We start from the raw sequence: 20,251 nt of genomic DNA, 5'->3' as shown, positions 1-20,251 counted from the left end.
AGAAAGTACATAAAGAGGATTATTATGTTTGATAGAAGGACAGAAAAGACAAGACAGGAGTACAAAGAAGATCCCTGGTTCAACACCTATTGGTTCAGGCAAACCTTCCCGCACACGATGTTTGACTGGCATTAGAAGGCTATAAGGGAATTATTTATGAGAAGAGAGAGGCAGACTAAGGAGAGGAGGAAAGACATTTTTAGGAACATCAATAGCAGCAGCAAAACCGTAGACTGCAAAACCAAGCCCACCAGGTTCCTCTGTCCTTGGAATTCTGCAAGCAAGAATACTGGAGTGGGTAGCCCTTTCTTTCTCTAAGGGATCTTCCTGACCCAGGGATCGAACCCAGGTCTCCTGAATTGCAGGCAGATTCTTTACAGTCTGAGACACCAGGGAAGCCCCCTTTCACTTTCAGAAGGCTATAAAGGAATTATTTATGAGAAAAAGGAGGCAGACAAAGGAAGAAGAAAGGTATCTTAGGAACATCAACACCAGTAGGAAAACCATAGAGATTTTGCGGGAAACTATAAGCTGTTAGGAATTTCAGTAAAATATCTGAAAGGAATAATAACCTGAAAAAAAGATAAGCTATTTAGGTCAAGAAGGGTCTTGTAAATTATATTAAGGAGATAAAACATGATCTTGTAGTTAATGAACAATTCAAAGGGTATAATTAGGGTATGGGATAACTGTTCATCACTTTCAAGGCAGAGGGTGAATGTATTTGAAGGGGACAAGACTGTTAAGCATTTCCCGTAAACCAGAATCTTGCCAAGAGACAAAGAGAGTCACTAGAGCTGGGAAGAGATTTAATTCAATGGGTTGTGAGTGGTTGAGATAACTAGGGCTATGCAGGCTGGGCTTCCCAGATGGTGCTAGTGGTAAAGAATCTTCCTGCTAATGCAGGAGACGTAATAGATGTGGGTTCAATCCCTGGGCCCAGGAAGATCCCCTAGAGGAGGGCATGGCAACCCACTCCAGTATTCTTGCCTGGAGAATCCCATGGACAGAAGAGACTGGTGGGCTACAGTCCTTGGGGTTGCAAAGAGTGAGACACGACTGAAATGATTTAGAACACATTCACATGCAGGCTGAAGGAAGACACGAAACATGCTGGTGTCCTTTACTTTGACTCATGTGAGTGGGTGTCAGATTCACTTGTCGTTTCAGTGTGATGGAGCTAGGACAGGAAAATGGAATCTATAGAAATTATTATTTTGGATAAATAGAATGAAAACTTTGATGTCAGAGCTGCACAAGGTCATAACGGGTTTCCTCAGAAAACCATAAGCACCAAGAATAATAAATACTGATGTCAAAATATTCATGTTTGGTGCAGATATGGTAAGCATTAAATCTAAGCATGACTGGAGAGCCTGAATATAACTTGCAGTGCTGAGTTTCTACTACTAACATCCATACACAATGGATGGGATTCCCATACACTTTCCATGGATGGAATATTTTCTTTAATTATTGTTTCCTGTGATCATTCTGTTCCAATCTTAACAAACACATTTTGCTCTGACACTACAATAAAGTCTCACTTTTCAAACATATGCTTCATTTTTTCCTAAGCCCTATTTTAAATAATAGCTTCATCCACATACTATTGGTGAAGGGAATGGCATCCCATTCCAGCATTCTTGCCTGGAGAATTTCATGAACAGAAGAACCTGGTGGACTGCAGTTCATGGGGTTACAAAGAGTCAGACACGACTGAGCGACTGGCACTTCACATACTATACAATTTCCCAATTTAAACTGAGCAATTCAATCATTTTCATATATTCAAGCTGTGCGGTAAGTGATAAGTTTTAAGATGTTTTAAACTTATTAGTTCATTTTTTTAAATTTAATTCATTACTTAGGGTAAGCTCCAATTACCTGGAAATTTCATTTCTATAGATTGAAGATTGTGAAGGTGTGGTGTTTCTGGATTTCTCCTCTGCTACTTCCTTTTGCACTGAGTGCATATTATTCCAATGGAATATTAATTATTTTATTAAGTAATAATATTATCCTCTATATTTTTATTTTCTTTTTATCTGCTCTAGGTTTTACTGTATACTACTTAATGTAGATTGAAATTTTTGCTAACCATCACTTCATGGGAACTAGATGGGGAAGCAGTGGAAATAGTGTCAGACTTTATTTTTGGGGGCTCCAAAATCACTGCAGATGGTGATTGCAGCCATGAAATTAAAAGACGCTTACTCCTTGGAAGAAAAGTTATGACCAACCTGGATAGTATATTAAAAAGGAGATATTAATTTGCCAACAAAGGTCTGTCTAGTCAAGGCTATGGTTTTTCCAGTGGTCATGTATGGATGTGAGAGTTGGACTATGAAGAAAGCTGAGCAGCGAACAATTGATGCTTTTGAACTGTGGTGTTGGAGAAGACTCTTGAGAGTCCCTTAGACTGCAAAGAGATCCAACCAGCCCATTCTAAAGGAGATCAGTCCTGGGTGTTCATTGGAAGGACTGCTACTAAAGCTGAAATTCCAATACTTTGGCCACCTCATGCAAAGGGTTGACTCACTGGAAAAGACTCTGATGCTGGGAGGGATTGGGGGCAGGAGGAGAAAGGGATGACAGAGGATGAGATGGCTGGATGGCATCACCGACTCGATGGACGTGAGTTTGAGTGAACTCCGGGAGTTGCTGATAGACAGAGAGGCCTGGCATGCTACGATTGATGGGGTCACAAAGAGTCAGACATGACTGAGTGACTGAACTGAAATGAACTGAAAGTTGTCTAGTCATACAGACTCTTTTACCCTAGGAAATTCTCTAACTCTACAGGTCCTGGATGGAGGCAGGATGGTCTTCTCATTTCATTCTCATTTAGACTCTCCAGGAATGAAGCAAACAACATGAAGTGAGGGTGACTAGACTCCAAATTTTCAGCCTACCTGGAAAGGACTTCTCCCTGTGAGTGAGGTTGAGTGAAAACTCAGAGGTGGAGATTGGAAACACTAGCATCCTGCCCCTCCCAGCAAGATGATATATCTCATGATTGAGAGCTGAGGACAGAGGAGCCATCTTTTCTTAACAATTCTGTCCAGGGTCCAGAGAGAATTCTCTATCCGGCTTAACTGGCAGATGAGAGTGGAAGTGAGAGAGCAGGTCCTGGGTCAAGTTCCACAGCCTCTTTCTGTTCTAAAGTTTTAATCGATCTTCTTGAGTAAATGTTTCATCATTTGCTATATGCTTTTAGTAAATCTTCCAAAGAGAGCAAATGGTTTTTAGTAAGCTTTAACAAATAGTTTTCACCATTTATGCTTGTTTCACTGGAAGAACTTCTCATGTTCCCATTCCTTAAGTAGAATCTCCATTGGTTTCAGGAATTCCTTTCTTCTTTTCTAATTTACTCCAGTTAAACTGCATAATATTATTTAGAGCTCTTCTGTATTTATACCATTGTAAAACTATGCAATGACTAGGTCCTTCTTTGCTGTCCTTAGCATTCAATTGTTTTGCAGATTGTGAAACAAAAGACAGATTATACACGTTTTGTGCCTGTGTTTGTCTCTCTTACTCAAGGCCCTCTAAATTACTTGTGGCCCCTTTATCTCTGTGTTGCCAAGGATCTGAGGTGTTATCTGCACATAGCATCTGCAACTTAAACCTTACCTTGAGTCAATGCACAGATCCTACTACCTATAGAATAGTTAAATATTTCTACTTCAAGGAAATGTCTTACTTAGGACAATCCACTATTTCAGGTTTGCTGAGTGAGGACTTATTCAGTACTAGCACTGAGTGTCCTTGGTCCCAGAAAAAAAAAAAATGGAAAAACTGATCACTTGACTTCTAGTTAACACTTACAGCATGTTACAATTTATAAAGCTGATTCAGACAGAATACATAGATAATGAATCACTATAGACTCACAGGTCATTCTTTAAATATAATTTTTACAAATATTTTATTTATTTGTTGTTTTGGCTCTGTTGCTCCATGGGCTTTTCTCTAGCTGGGGAGAGATGTGGTGCACAGGCTTCTCTTCTCCATTTGGTGGCCTCCCTTGTTGCAGAGCATGAGCTCAGCTTTTTGGGCTCTAGAGCACGATCAACAATTGTAGCCCACGGACTTAGTTGTATTGTTGCATGCAGGATCTTCCCAGACCAGGAATCAAACACGTGTCTTCTGAATTGGCAGGTAGATTCTTTACCACTGCGCCACCAGGGAATCCCCACAGGTTATTCTTAAATGTAGTTTTAACTTTATCCAGTAATGAGTTTAAAACTTCAAGAACTTAAATAGTGCATCCATAAAATATGTGCCTATCTCTGTTGATACATACACATATATACATATATCTTCTCTGATATGTATATATAGCAAACCAAAATTCAATTTATTGGAAAGTGAACAGGCAAATTTCATTTATTTAGTTATTTCAGTCTAACACTGAGATAAAGTTTGCATTCCATAAATTAGCCACCACTGAGAGGCAAAGAAATATATATATATAGAATGAAGAACATAAACTTTATGGAGAGATAAACTAGGGAGATATGCCAGTTCCTTCACTTACCTTGTGCAACTAGGTTAGGAATCTTTCTCTCTATTATCTGTTCTCCTTGTCTCTTATAAAACTTGGAAAATAATGCCGATCTAGCCATGTAAGGGAAAGTGTGGTACAGATGAAGTGAGATGAGATGTATGTATCTAGTTATAGAATCGCACATGTGGGATGTTTACACACACGTACGTGTGTGTATGTATCCTTTCCTCCCACTCTCTTTCGACATTTTCCATTATTTGGTATTATTTTCCATTTAAAACAAAAATCCTTCTTCCTAACACATAATGGTATGCTTTGTTGTAGCACCAAATTGTAACATGTATATCTTTCAACTTTAAAACATCTGAGGGTCTTCCCTCGTGATCCAGTGGTTAAAATTTCACCTTCCCGACTCAGGGGATTCAGATTGGATCCCTCATCAGGCAACTAGAGCAAGATCCTGCGTGCCACAACTAAGACCCAGTGCAGCAAAAAGAAAAACAAAACAAAAACAAAACTTCCTGAACTACAAACCCCCCGCAAACCCTAGAAGCACAAAGCACTGGAACAGTGTCAGGCTTTATTTTTTACAATAGTGCTTTTGCTTGGTCCTCATTCACTATTTTCTGGCATTTAGTTTTTATCTCCATCATCTCGTGAAGTTGGTACCCGCTTTGTTTATATGTTATCCTCTCGGTTTAGTTGCTAAGTAATGTCTGGCTGGCTCTTGGAACACCATGGACTGTAGCCCTCCAGGCTCTTCTGTCCATGGGATTTCCCAGGTAAGCATACTGGAATCGTTGCCATTCCCTTCTCCAAGGGATCTTGTCACCCCAGGGATCGAACCTGAGTCTCCTGCATGCAGGCAGATACTTTACCAACTGAGCCATCAGGGAAGCTTCAGAAAACTTACTGCCTTCTTAATATTTTCTACTTAATGAAATATGTTCAGCATCCTCCTGGAACTGGTCGAACTCTTAAGACTAGGTCCTGGTATTTTACTAAGGTCCTATCTTAGTGTGACTGGCTAATGTCTATGCCTGACTGAATCATAAACTTGAAACAATGACCATTTTCTATTGTGATATTTTGCCCAGTATAACAATTAGGGAATATTGGTAAGAACTGATCATCAGTGAACTGACAATGAAAACACTCCTACATTTCCTGGGTATTTTCAGAGAAGACATAACCCAGTTCTAAAATGCCTTTGATATGTTTCTGGAAAACACCATCCCAGTGTGAGCCATCAGTAGTTTACTTTGTTACAGCCCTTATCCAATCTAAGAGTAGATTGATATCTTAATTGCAGCTAATCACAACAGTATAATATGAAATGTCTAGCTTGGCCCAGCTCACCAGTTTAAATGCGTAAAACCTTCAGATACTGACTGTGTTTGAGTCATCTTATACTTATTAAGTGAGAAGATAATATTCAAATGAAAAAGGTATTTATGATCTAAATGATATAAATCTATAGTTCCTAGTATGCATAGTGACTGTTGCTAAGAAATTTGTTTTAATAATTGAATGGAAATCAAAAGGTTAATGCATTAACTTAATCTGCACAAACCACTTGACAGAGAACAATTTTATTACTTTTCTGTAAATGAGTTTTCAGAAATGTCTCGAAGTTTTGTTCTCTTCATTAGGTAAGCATTTCCCTTAAAATTGTTTCTTTTAATTTGCCTAATAACTTTCTCACAGTTAGTGGAAAAGCTAACTTTGACCCTGTCCCAATTCTCAAACACATTTTACACAAAAGTACTTGACGACACAGAGTTATGTTAAAAGTATTACATTTCATTCTTTAAGCAATAAAATGTAGAAGTAATGGTTCAAGTCCAGGTAGGAAATATTATTTTGTTAAATTACTAAAAATAGATAAAATATTTTCACTCTTCACTATTCTCTTATGTTTGTTTGCCTTTTAAAAATTATGTCTGGTTGCAGATAACTAAATGAAAATAAATTCAGTTCAATTTATTTCCATAAACATCTTACAGAGAACTTAGGCCACACACAACACTTAGAATGTAATTGCTTCATCAACATCACAATTACATTGTTTTCTTGGTAATCCCTATATGTTTCTCTCAAACTTTCAAACTTTCTAATTTCCTGCTAGTTTTTTTTTTTTCTAATCCTCCTCTTCATTCTTTATTTCCTCTCAGCAGAATTAAGTCATATATCAGTTAAGACAGATTCCCTTGTTTATTTGAAATGTCTGATGAAAAGATAAACACATTATCAAATTATTAAATTAAGGTACAGTTCGTCTACCTTTAAATTCCATCTCGAGGCATGTAATAAGTGTAAAATAGGTCTCAGATGGTAAAGGAATATACCATAATCTACATAGTATTGAGATCATATCTGTTATACTTTTTTATTTTCTTCAGTGTGGCTTAAGCTCTCCTCATTATGGGGATTTTTTTTTTTTTTTAGTCATTTTTTAATAGTCACACTTGGTTTTCTGCCTGTGTCTAGATATCAACTCCCCTCTGCCCCCAAGGCATTAAACCTTGTCTTTGATTTATTCTGCAGGGACCTCAAAGCAGCTTCCTCTAGTGGAAAGAAAATTAAGTTTAGGCAAATATTGATTAAATATGGGTTCCACACTTAAGAACTTAGATAGCAAGCATGTAGTGAAAGTTTTTTTCAGGATTAAAAATATGAACAGTAATACCTGGCTAAGTGAGTAAATTATGTGATCATACCTTTGCTCATGGTCTTCCCATGAAGCCTTGCCAAAACCCTCTAGGAAGTATTTGTTGCTTCCTTAAAAAAAATTGGGGGGCTTCCCTGATGGCTCAACAGGTAAAGAACCCACCTGCAATGCAGGAGACACAGGAGATATGGGTTTGATCCCTGGGTCAGGGAGATCCCTTGGAGGAGGAAATGAAAACCCACTCTAGTATTCTTGCCTAGAGAATCCCACGGACAGAGGAGCCTGGCTGGCTATAGTCCAAAAGTTTGCGAAGAGTTGAACATGACTGAGGGACTGAGCATCAGTTCAGTTCAGTTCAGTCACTCAGTCGTGTTCGACTCTTTGTGACCCCATGAATCGCAGCACTCCAGGCCTCCCTATCCATCACCATCTCCTGGAGTTCACTCGGACACACGTCCATTGAGTCCGTGATGCCATCCAGCCATCTCATCCTCTGTCGCCCCCTTCTTCTCCTGCCCCCAATCCCTCCCAGCATCAGAGTCTTTTCCAAAGAGTCAACTCTTCGCATGAGGTGGCCAAAGTACTGGAGCTTCAGCTTTAGCATCATTCCTTCCAAAGAAATCCCAGGGTTGATCTCCTTCAGAATGGACTGGTTGGATCTCCTTCCAGTCCAAGGGACTCTCAAGAGTCTTTTTCTCCAACACCATAGTTCAAGAGCATCAGTATTACAAAATTCTGTATTCTTACTTCTTTTATCTTATTTACATATTTGAATTTTTGTTAACAGTCTTTCTCAAACGAGAAGGATAAAATAATTATATTTTGCTTTAATGATTGTACAGAAAGTTTCTTTAGAGTAGGGCTGAATTTATTGTTCCATCCTTAATATTTTGTATTTGCATGTATGCATTGAATTATCTTATAAAGATAGCTGACTGTTCCTCTTAATAATGACCATATCACATTTCAAGCATGGAAATATTTGTTTTATACCTTTGAGTATCCAGACGTACTTATTCTGAAGCCTTTTTATGTAGCCACATCATAGCTATTCCCTTGAACTGAATCAAATGCCAGCAAATCAAGCTGGATCTATTTACTCTCACTGAACGCCATGGCCAATGTCTCTGAAGAAAGACGTCATTGTAACTAGAGTCATTTACCATTTGATACACAAATATGGGCATCACATTTGAAAGAAAGCTTTTATTTTCTGTTTTTTTCTTTGATTAGATAACTAATCTTCCATTTCTTTCATTGTGATTTGTCAACTGTTTAGCTCCTTCTCTCTGAAAATTACTCACATTCTCTTAACTCAAAATAACCTTGGACAGCTTATGAACTGGATTCTGACTATTATAATAATTTTTATGGTGAAAGATTTATATCAGTTTAGGATATATTTGAAGTAACAATCTTTAAAAAAAAGCAAAAATATAAAAATTCTAAATAACTGATTTAAAAAAAAAGCTATTCTCTAAAAGTATGCAAATTATAGACAGGAGGGAAAGAGCTATGAAATTTACACTTACATAGAGCACTCAACCCTTTGAGAGAAAGCAAAGAAACTGAAACTCTAGCAGACAGAATGCAAACCCCAAACATTTAGGTAAGTAATAAAGACCATAGACTTAGGGACTTCCCTAGCCATCCAGTGGTTAAGAATCAGAATTCCAGTGAAGAGGGCATGGGTTCAATCCCTGGTCAGGGAATTAAGATCCCACATGCCATATGGTGTGAACAAAAACAAAGAAAAAACAACAACAATGAGACAAAAAACATAGACTAGGACATTGCTTCATTCTGAGGAGTTACATGAAGCTCAAAAAGATAGCTTCAAGACATTCACCATCATAACTATTATCTGGACATTCAGCCATCATATCATTACAAAAATGCAAAATTTGTTTTAAAATAAAAGCAAATACATCATTGGATATCAAGACCCAATCCTTATACAAATTAGAGCTATAGATCTGTATCATAAATCCACTGAATTTTGTCAATAAATTCTTAGCTATATGTAAATCTTGTAAGGACTTTGTAATTATCTAGAAAAATAAGATGTACTAAATCTCAAGTAATAACCTTTTTTTTTCCATATGTACACAAGTGTCAGTAAAAGAACTGTATTTTTTAATTTTATATTTCTAGCCTGACCAATGTCAATGTTCACATACTTGAATACAACACTTTTCAGGTTTAAGTAAAGTTATTGTAAGTTTTAAACAAGATGAACCTATGTAAAGTGTTTAGAATGCTTGCAGGCATATAATAAGGTCCCTGGTTATCACATATTAAAAAATCAAATATTGTACATCTTTTACTGACATGTCTTGGCATCCTATTTTAACAAGTTACTGAAAATTATAAAATTTTCTTTGTATTCCCCAAACTTCTGGAATTACAAAGCAATGCAAAAACCTAGATAAATGCCTCAATAAACCTTTATTAGCAGAACAATTAGAATCTAGCTAATTATGTTCATATTAGTCACTCAGTCATGTCCTACTCTTTGCAACCTCATAGACTCTAGCCCACCAGGCTCCTCTGTCCATGGAATTCTCCAGGCAAGAATACTGGAGGGGGTTACCCTCCTCCAGGAGATCTTCCCAACCCAGGGATCAAACCTGGGTCTCCTGCATTGCAGGAAGAATCTTTACCATCTGAACCATCAAGGAGGTCCTTCCCATTTTACTGAAGTCGTAATTGAGTTTTCCTGGGCCTCAGATTCTCTATAAAATAATCATTGTGATGCTTAAAAAACTCTGGCCAAAGAATAAGCTATGATGACATCACTATTTGCTGTTAGCTAATTGCCACTGCTGCAGATGGTGACTGCAGCCATGAAATTAAAAGACACTTACTCCTTGGAAGAAAAGTTATGACCAACCTAGATAGCATATTCAAAAGCAGAGACATTACTTTGCCAACAAAGGTCCGTCTAGTCAAGGCTATGGTTTTTCCTGTGGTCATGTATGGATGTGACAGTTGGACTGTGAAGAAAGCTGAAAGCCAAAGAATTGATGCTTTTGAATTGTGGTGTTGGAGAAGACTTTTGAGAGTCCCTGACTGAAAGGAGATCCAACCAGTCCATTCTAAAGGAGATCAACCCTGGGTGTTCCTTGGAAGGAATGATGCTAAAGCTGAAACTCTAGTACTTTGGCCACCTCATTGGAAAAGACTCTGATGCTGGGAGGGATTGGGGGCAGGAGAAAAAGGGGGCAACAGAGGATGAGATGGCTGGATGGCATTACCGACTCGATGGACATGAGTTTGAGTGAACTCCGGGAGGTGGTGGTGAACAGGGAGGCCTGGTGTGCTGCGATTCATGGGGTCGCAAAGAGTCAGACACAACTGAGTAACTGAACTGAGCTGAATTGCCACTGAGTATGACTAAGATCATGGCATCGAGTCCCATCACTTCATGAATTGATGTTTTTGAATTGTGGTTTTGGAGAAGACTCTTGAGAGCCCCTTGGACTGCAAGGAAACCAAACCAGTCAACCCTAAAGGAAATCAACTCTGAATATTCTTTGGAAGGACGGATGCTCACACTGAATCTCCAATACTATGGCCACCTGGTGCAAAGAGCTGATTCACTGGAAAAGACCCTGATATTGGGAAGGATTGAAGGCAAATAGAGAAGGGACCGGCAAAGGATGAAACAGTTAACATCACTGACTCAATGGATGAGTCTGAGCAAACTCTGGGAGATAGTGAAAGACAGGGAAGCCTGGTGTGCTGTAGTCCATGGGGGTGGCAAAGAGTTAGACAGGATTTAAGGACTGAGCAACAACAAGAAGACAAAGAATAGAAATGTAAAGGAAACAATAGCTAGAAATTAAGCTCATGGCAAGAGGGGAGAGGACATGGATTACTTGTGGGGGCATTACACCTAACTGAACATTTCTTCTAAAGTTGTGTAGTCCCAGTTAATGCCATTGCTTTCTGGCTCTTTGCTATGCTCAGTGATGATGAAATAATAATATTAATAAAATATTCAGTGATGTGGAATACCCTAGTCTTAAATTAATACCAGGCACAATAACCCTATGAAAAGGGTAATGCAAACCAGTAAAGCAAAGGAAAACAAACAGAACATACCTACACATGCCAAGGAATTTGTCATTTTGATGCTAATTTTTTATAACATATTTTTACTATCATTTTTATGTGAGCAAACATGTTTTCAGGCTTAGAAGTGATTCATACTCCACATTTCTCAACTGATTTGATTCAAGTATACTGTTTCCTCCAAAGACATGAAAGTAAGACAACTTTTATGTTGATTCTAAACCACCTCTGTCTCTTGACAACTCCTCATGGGGATCAATTAGATCCATCTGTGTCTACAGCTTCAGTGAATCGGGCTGCCACCCATTAGAACTAAGACTAAGGATGCTCCCTTATTTCAAAGTAGCTCTTGTCAGACACTAGCTTCTGTGACATGAAAAACAAAGAAGATAGGCTTGTAGCTGGAGAATTTCTCTACACTGTAGCCTTCCTTTATTCCACACACTTGGGTTGGATCTAATTATTTCCTTATGCTTAGAAGTGTGTAATTCTCACCTTTACCTTTACAGGGTGATATTTTTAGTGGCAAATGCTCTGATTTTTAAAAAGTATTTCATTAAAATAATATTTTGTTCGTATCTTGACCCTATCATGCTATGACCAGTATTCAAAAATAGAACATAGCAAATTAAACAACTTAGCATGTCCCCTGAGATATCATGTCCCATTTTGTCCCACAATTCTCATCTATCGAAGTGCAGAGAATTTCAATCCGTATTTATTTACATTTTTTACTGCTTTCTTTACAACCTTCAGTATTTCTTCCATTCTGTTTACATTCTTGAAATTACCTGTAAATCTACTCAGCAAGCATTTTCTACTTTCACAATGACTAGCAGCACACACAGGGTGTTCAGGAACAAGACTGATAAATGATGACAGATTAATGTATAACAACTACTAATGCAGCAGATTCTTGAGAATGCCCCTATGAACACTGAAAATAAACAGACTTTTCTGGACTTTAACTGAAAGTGAATCATGCAATAATTTGAGCATGTATAACAAGTTGAACCCAATGAGGGAATGAGCCAGGATTCAACCTGATAGGTAAGGGTGCTAAATAATGGCACTTTTTCTTCCTTTTCTCAAGACAAATGTGCTCTTTTAGAGTTCTCTCTTGATCACAGACATGCTTCGAGAAGGAAGGCATCTAGGCCATTTTAGGGGATAGATTTGACACATACAAACAGCAGAGCTTCTATGCTTTCAAGCCATTGCCTGAGAGTTTTCTCTATGCTATGAACATGTTGAGGCCACCACTGAAAGGGAGATTTTTGTTTTTTTTAATCACTCAATACCCCATGACTTAAAATCTTGTATGCATCTATGCATTTTTCCTATGGCAACAGAGTACTGTTTTGCTTTAAAATCTATTTAATGTGTTCTTTGTTTTGGATTTTGTATGCTAAGCTTCGACTCCTTAGCATTAGAAGATTCAGAACAAACCCCATTTTTCTCTCTGTCCCTTTTTCAGTTTGCATCTGCTAATCTCAAACTCCCAGTCCTTCCCTCCCTCACCACACCTGCCCTTGGCAACCACAATGTCTGTGAGTCTGTTTCTGTTTTGTGGATATTTTTTTTTTTTTTGGTATTGTATTCCCCACCCCTCCTGTCCTTTTTGTAGGTGCATCAACACACGGCACAGATTAAGTACCCAGAAGAAGCAAAGCTGAATCAGAACAAATCTCAAAATATCTTACAGGATCAATTTATAAGTGAGGAAAAGGGAATGCTACCATGTTTGAGCAATATAAGTGGCATTTATGGGTGGGGGAAGAGTGAGTGTTTCCTTACACTTTCTTTCTCTTGCTTTGTCTTACTGATTGCTTTGTCAGACTCACTACTCAGCAGCCGTATGCCAATAAGGAGCTCCTTGCCAAGTCTGGACTTTGAGCAACTCCACAGTGCATCTTACCTTAAATCTGACTGCAACTGTGCTTCTATCAGGAGATACCATTGCCACAGTGAAAAAAACAAACTGCAAATTACGAATGGTCGAACAATCTTTTTTCAAACACCAACTTTGGGTAGGGGACAGAGATTTTACAATAATTGAAAAATGTATTTTATATATATGTGATATTTGGGGCACTGAGAATGTACTTAATATCGTTATTTGTGAGACTCATCCTTTTAGGCTGACTACTAAATCTCTTTTGTGGATAAAAAACTGAGGTTGATCAGCTTGAGTGACAAGTCCAAAATCCGGTCACTACTAAACCCCGTTACAGGGATTGCTATCAGATGTTTTTGCTCAAAACCTATGAAGTGAAAGTTGTTCAGTCGTGTCTGACTCTTTGTGACCGCATGGACTATACAGTCCATGGTATTCTCCAGGCCAGAATACTGTAGTGGAGACCCATTCCTTTCTCCAGGGGATCTTCCCAACCCAGGGATTTGAACCCATGTCTCCCACTCCCACATTGCATGAGAATTCTTTACCAGCTGAGCTATCAAGAAAGCCCAATGGCTCTTCCTTTATTCTACTTACCATGAAAAGCCTTTACACTTTCAAGCATTGCATTCTATAACTAAATCATTCATACAAGCCTGGTGAGTCTTCTTTTCATTCTCTTTCTGACACATAGAACAGAAAGCACTGCTTTTTCTTACCTAACGGCACTGCTGCCCACGTCCAGGTCTTGCGCAGTGACAGCACCAATGATGGTCCCTACGGGAGTGTCTTCATAAACCTCCATGGTGTAGAGCGGCTTGCTGAACACCGGTGGCTCGTCCACGTCCAGCACGCTGATCTTCACCGTGGCCGTGTCCTTGAAAGGGCCCGCGGAGTGAAACCGGTGGTCCAGGTGAACGTTGGAGGCCTCTACTTTAAAAGTGTAAGCTTTCTTTGTTTCAAAATCTAATGGCTATAGGGGGGACAAAACGAAAGTGAGAGATACTGTCATATAGGATGTGGCGAGGATGACCGACCTTGCTGCAGAGTGACTTGCAAGTTAGTAGCAAATTATCATTTCCCTTTAAAAATCAGTGGATAAGGGAAGTAAAACTTAAACAGCTTAATAGAAGAGACCGCTTGTAGAAGTGCCTGGGTAACTTGTAAAGATAATTGCATATATCTGCTGTTGTAACTAGTTACAACAGCAGATCGTCTATGGAGTATTTTCTGCTCTTATCCAATACTGACATCTGGTGGATCTAAGCAGTAATTACAAATACAACAAAATTGAAATTAATGCTTTTTTTTTTTTTCCCCCATTCCAGCTGAGAATTTGGCGTAGCAAAATGTATTTTGTTGTTGGATGATTTTTATTATTTTGATGATAATACCATTTTCTATTAAATATTATTGAATATCTAAGTGTTTTTGCTGTAAAACGTCTATGTGTGTGGCTGAGGTCTAAGTTCCATCCGAGTCTTCGTGACACCATGGACTACAGCGCGCCAGGCTTCCCTGTCCTTCACTATCTCCCAGAGTTAGCTCAAACGCATATGCATTGAGTTGGTTATGCTGTCCAACCATCTCATCCTCTATTGTCCACTTCTCCTTGTGCCTTCAGTCTTTCCCAGCAGCAAGGTCTAGTTTTGGGCCTTTGTGTTGTCAGCTTTACACACATAATTGGTAGGTACTATAATGCATTATCAGGATATTTGACCAAGCATTAAGGCTTTGAGCATATATAATTAAAGAACAACATTAGACAGAATATTTGGATGTAATTTGTCCCTGGAGTCATTGATCCTTGATTTTTCACTTTGCTTACATTTACCCTTTTTCTGAATATTAGTTTTATGTTCCCAATAACTATAAATATTACATTATAAAAATATGCTGCTGCTGCAGTGCTTAATTAAAATGAAAACTTTAAGGTCACTGGCTTTGACTTCTAATCACCTGTGACAAACTAAGACAATATGAAATTAACATGAACATAGTTAATTAACACAGTGATTTTCTGGGACCTTTAGAAGTTTCTGCTTTCTCAATTAATTCCCTCTAGTATGACTCCAATGTTGTGTTCACATGTCCCTTTTGGGCCTTCGTACACCTGGAGGAAATAAAGTGGGTACCTTTCACTCTTTTAAGGACAAGATTGCTGTTTTAGGCATTTCCTGAGAAAAAAAGGAAAAGAAAAGGAAAAAAAAAATTGCTATGAAATCAAAAAATCACAAATTAATCAAGTTTATTATAGCAAAAAGTAACACTTCTCAAACTTGAAATAAAGTCTCTTTCACAGTAATTTTCACTCAGGGGGATCTATCTTTATTTTCCCTGTAATTATTCCCTTTACTTTGTTTAAATTCGTCCAGTTTTCACTCATATATTTATTTGCCTTGGATTTAATGTTTTATTTTCATTTATTCAGCTCATAAGTTTTTACATATAGTACTGATTTTCTTCAACTTTCATCTCCTTCTTTCTAAGACTTTTCATTTGTCTTAAAACTAATACAAGTAGAGTTATTGCACAATATGCCATGGTTGATATTGTGGCTATTGGTTACACATATAGAGACATAGTATCTCAATAAAGAGATGATCCCATAATGCTACTGGTTTGATCAGCCTACAGCTTAAACTACTGTGTTTTCTTAAAGGAATGGGGCTCAAGAAAAGACAACCAATTGCCAGAATAGGCTAGTAAATATCTTTCAAACCAAAAACACAAAACTGTTACAATTACTGAGAATTTTTACCTGGAATGAAGACGACAAGACAAAAAAAAAAAAAAAAAAAGGCACAAACCTTTTCAAATATTGAAAGGCTCTCATGTTGAACATCAGTTTGGTATACTCTATGTCTTTCAATGGGGAGTTAACAATAATTTAGTTTACTAAATATGTCAACTTTAAGTTAAAACAGAAGAAGTTTCTAACAAATCAAACCCCGCAAAATTAAATTAACATTAAAAGATATTGATTGCCTACTGGTATTAAGACCTGGAAAACATCCAAGGAATACAGAAGAGACAAAGATAATATGGTTTTCCATCCTGCTTACTGCCTGAGTTGTCTGTAGAAGTACTAAGTCTCCCATCTTGTGACGTATTCAAGGGGAATTGGATGCCAAAGAGATATCTGAGTTATGTATAATTTATAAGCTGTGCAAACTTATAAAATATAGCTTGTTTTTTCAAACTCCAAATGCTCCATAAATGTTAAACAATGTAATTTTTATCCTAGTTATCCATAACTTCTGGTGTAAGACAATTTTGACTTCATCTTTGGTCCGTTTGTCTAGAAAGCTATTTGATCCGCTGTGGCTGTCACTGACACCCTTCTCTGTACCAGAATTAACTCCCTTAAAATGAAAAAGTTGGTACCAGCTATTCTTCCTTTCTCTCTCTACTTCTCCTAGATATTGGAAGGCTTCTGATTGTGGGATTAGGCAAATTATTTCTTGACAAGATCTCAGCTTTATTTACCTACTTAAAAAACATGCCACTGTTACGGACTTGCCACTGATGGACTTGTCTCCCCACTTCGAAAGTCATTTCAAGTCCAGAAATGAAGGGAAAATTAAAACCCAGAGGGATGGTACAGGGAGGGGGGAGGGAAGGGGGTTCAGGATGGGGAACATGTGTGTACCTGTGGTGGATTCATGTTGATGTATGGCAAAACTAATACAATATTGTAAAGTAATTAGCCTCCAATTAAAATAAATAAATTTATATTTAAAAAAACACATTTTTTAAAAATTTCCTTTTAGGAGATCAAACATAATTTCTGTCTTTTAAGAACTCCTGACCTGTCACTGCAGGCAAATACTTAGTGGTTGTGGAGATAAAGAGTGAGATGAAATAAACTTTCCGTACATACAGATATTCTTTTAAGACTGAAAATGTACATCCTGCAGTGATCAAATAACTGAAGAAAATTGTAGGAGAAATGTCACAGTAATATCTTAGATGGCCTTACTTCTTCATGATCCTGGCCCTTAGGTAATGCCATTTTATAAAACTGGATAAGTCAGAAAGAGAGGGGGAGGAAAAAAAATCAATACCAGTCTCTCTCTAGTTGACTTTATCCAGCTGATCTGACAGACTGCCCTCCAATTTTGTGGCCGCAGGGTAAGATGGGGTGGTGCTGAGGAATGAAGTTCATCTAACTTTGCAATCAACAAAAGTCTTATTATTTGAAATAAGTATAGAAAAAAACGGAACTTTTTGTTATTGTTAGGAAATGAATCATTTTCTATAACAGAAATCCACTATGATGAAGTTAATTTAGTTCTGCCACATTAAATAGAAAACTTTGCGGTACTGCTTGGGGCACATTTAATTTTATGAACCTTTCTAGAAAAGTAAGGAAATGATTGATTGAAGAGAATTCAGTTGAGTAGCTCCTTCTCCTAGGGATGTTTCAATAAAGGAAGGTTAGCAAAGTCAGAGTTTTCAAGAGGTAATTCATATTGTAGGGAGTAGTAAGGTAAGAAAAAAAAAAACTGTGGAGAAATGAAATAAGATATTTTTAAATGTTCTTTAGAATATAAAAGGAGAAATTAATCAAGATATTATCTTTTTGCTTCTATCTTTTTATCCACTTTCTCTGCTTTTACTTTGCTGAGGTCCAGGTCATGTAAAGCTACATAAAATATTAAGTGCCAAATGATTTTCTCATTTCAAAGAGGGAAGAACAATTTTTGTCATAAAATACAAGAGAATAATCCCCTGGGCTCTTTCAGGCCTTGTCACTTTTCCAGAAAATGTTGAGCAAAAATGGGTAGCTAGAGTTATATTTTGAGGAATCTGAGAAGCAGCTTTGGTAGACCAAATTCCAGCCTCTCCCGAAGATTCTTGCCCCCAGAACAATATAATCTCTTGTATAACTTTATGCCCTTGAGTGTGTGAGGGTCCTCTGAAGTGAAATCATGGAATGCAGTATTATACCATGAATTTGCTAAGTTTTATGGAAAAATAAATAATGCAAATATAATCAAGGTCTTTAATCACTTAACACTGAGTTAATTACAAGGGAGATTTTTATTTAAAGGGTCTGATGTAATCATGTGAGGTTTAGTAGAAGCTACTAATTGCTCCCAGCCTTGAAGAAGTACATTTGTGATGTAGGAGCCCACCTGCCTGGGGTGCATGTGGTAACTGAGACCAGACCTTGACCAACAGCCTGCAAAGTAAGTAGGGCCAGCAGTCGTAAAGCCATAAAGAAATGAATTAAGACCTATATATAGAAAACTATAAAACACTGATGAAAGAAATCAAAGAGGACACTAATAGATGGAGAAATATACCATGTTCATGGATCGGAAGAATCAATATAGTGAAAATGAGTATACTACCAAAGCACAAATTCAATACAATCCCTATCAAGCTACCAGCCATATTTTTCACAGAACTAGAACAAATAATTTCAAGATGTGTATGGAAATACAAAAAAACCTCGAATTGCCAAAGCAATCTTGAGAAAGAAGAATGGAACTGGAGGAATCAACTTGCCTGACTTCAGGCTCTACTACAAAGCCACAGTCATCAAAACAGTATGGTACTGACACAAAGACAGACATATAGATCAATGGAACAAAATAGAAAGCCCAGAGATAAATCCACACACCTATGGACACCTTATCTTTGACAAAGGGGCAAGAATATACAATGGAGTAAAGACAATCTCTTTAACAAGTGGTGCTGGGAAAACTGGTCAACCACTTGTAAAAGAATGAAACTAGATCACTTTCTAACACTGCACACAAAAATAAACTCAAAATGGATTAAAGATCTAAATGTAAGACCAGAAACTATAAAACTCCTAGAGGAGAACATAGGCAAAACACTCTCAGACATAAATCACAGCAGGATCCTCTATGATCCACCTCCCAGAATTCTGGAAATAAAAGCAAAAATAAACAAATGGGATCTAATTAAAATTAAAAGCTTCTGCACAACAAAGGAAAATATAAGCAAGGTGAAAAGACAGCCTTCGGAATGGGAGAAAATAATAGCAAATGAAGCAACTGACAAACAACTAATCTCAAAAATATACAAGCAACTTATGCAGCTCAATTCCAGAAAAATAAACGACCCAATCAAAAAATGGGCCAAAGAACTAAATAGACATTTCTCCAAAGAAGACATATGGATGGCTAACAAACACATGAAAAGATGCTCAACATCACTCATTATTAGAGAAATGCAAATCAAAACCACAATGAGGTACCACTTCACACCAGTCAGAATGGCTGCGATCCAAAAATCTGCAAGCAATAAATGCTGGAGAGGGTGTGGAGAAAAGGGAACCCTCCTACACTGTTGGTGGGAATGAAAACTAGTACAGCCACTATGGAGAACAGTGTGGAGATTCCTTAAAAAATTGCAAATAGAACTACCTTATGACCCAGCAATCCCACTGCTGGGCATACACACCGAGGAAACCAGAATTGAAAGAGACACATGTACCCCAATGTTCATTGCAGCACTGTTTATAATAGCCAGGACATGGAAACAACCTAGATGTCCATCAGCAGATGAATGGATAAGAAAGCAGTGGTACATATACACAATGGAGTATTACTCAGCCGTTAAAAAGAATTCATTTGAATCAGTTCTGATGAGATGGATGCAACTGGAGCCGATTATACAGAGTGAAGTAAGCCAGAAAGAAAAACACCAATACAGTATACTAACACATATATATGGAATTTAGAAAGATGGCAATGACGACCCTGTATGCAAGACAGGAAAAAAGACACAGATGTGTATAACGGACTTTTGGACTCAGAGGGAGAGGGAGAGGGTGGGATGATTTGGGAGAATGGCATTCTAACATGTATACTATCATGTAAGAATCAAATCGCCAGTCTATGTCTGATGCAGGATACAGCATGCTTGGGGCTGGTGCATGGGGATGACCCAGAGAGATGTTATGGGGAGGGAGGAGGGAGGGGGTTCATGTTTGGGAACGCATGTAAGAATTAAAGATTTTAAAATTTAAATAAATAAATAAATAAATAAGAAATGAATTCTGCCCAAATTAGTACACTTAGAAAGAAACACACACACACACACACACACACAC

General features: G+C 37.7%; 1 protein-coding gene across 3 annotated transcripts in view; it reads right to left on the bottom strand.

The window, feature by feature from the left end:
* CDH12 (cadherin 12) overlaps positions 1-20,251 on the bottom strand; it is a 1,192,649-nt gene that overhangs the window by 36,096 nt on the left and 1,136,302 nt on the right. For all 3 annotated transcript variants that reach the window (XM_060400262.1, XM_042233916.2, XM_060400263.1), the window contains exon 9: positions 13,878-14,131. In XM_060400262.1, the coding sequence (XP_060256245.1) occupies positions 13,878-14,131 (254 nt within the window). The remainder of the gene's footprint in view (positions 1-13,877; positions 14,132-20,251) is intronic.

The sequence above is a fragment of the Ovis aries genome, chromosome 16, assembly GCF_016772045.2.
Source record: "Ovis aries strain OAR_USU_Benz2616 breed Rambouillet chromosome 16, ARS-UI_Ramb_v3.0, whole genome shotgun sequence".
Classification (NCBI taxonomy): Eukaryota; Metazoa; Chordata; class Mammalia; order Artiodactyla; family Bovidae; genus Ovis; species Ovis aries.
This window is presented reverse-complemented; position numbering and strand designations above follow the sequence as displayed.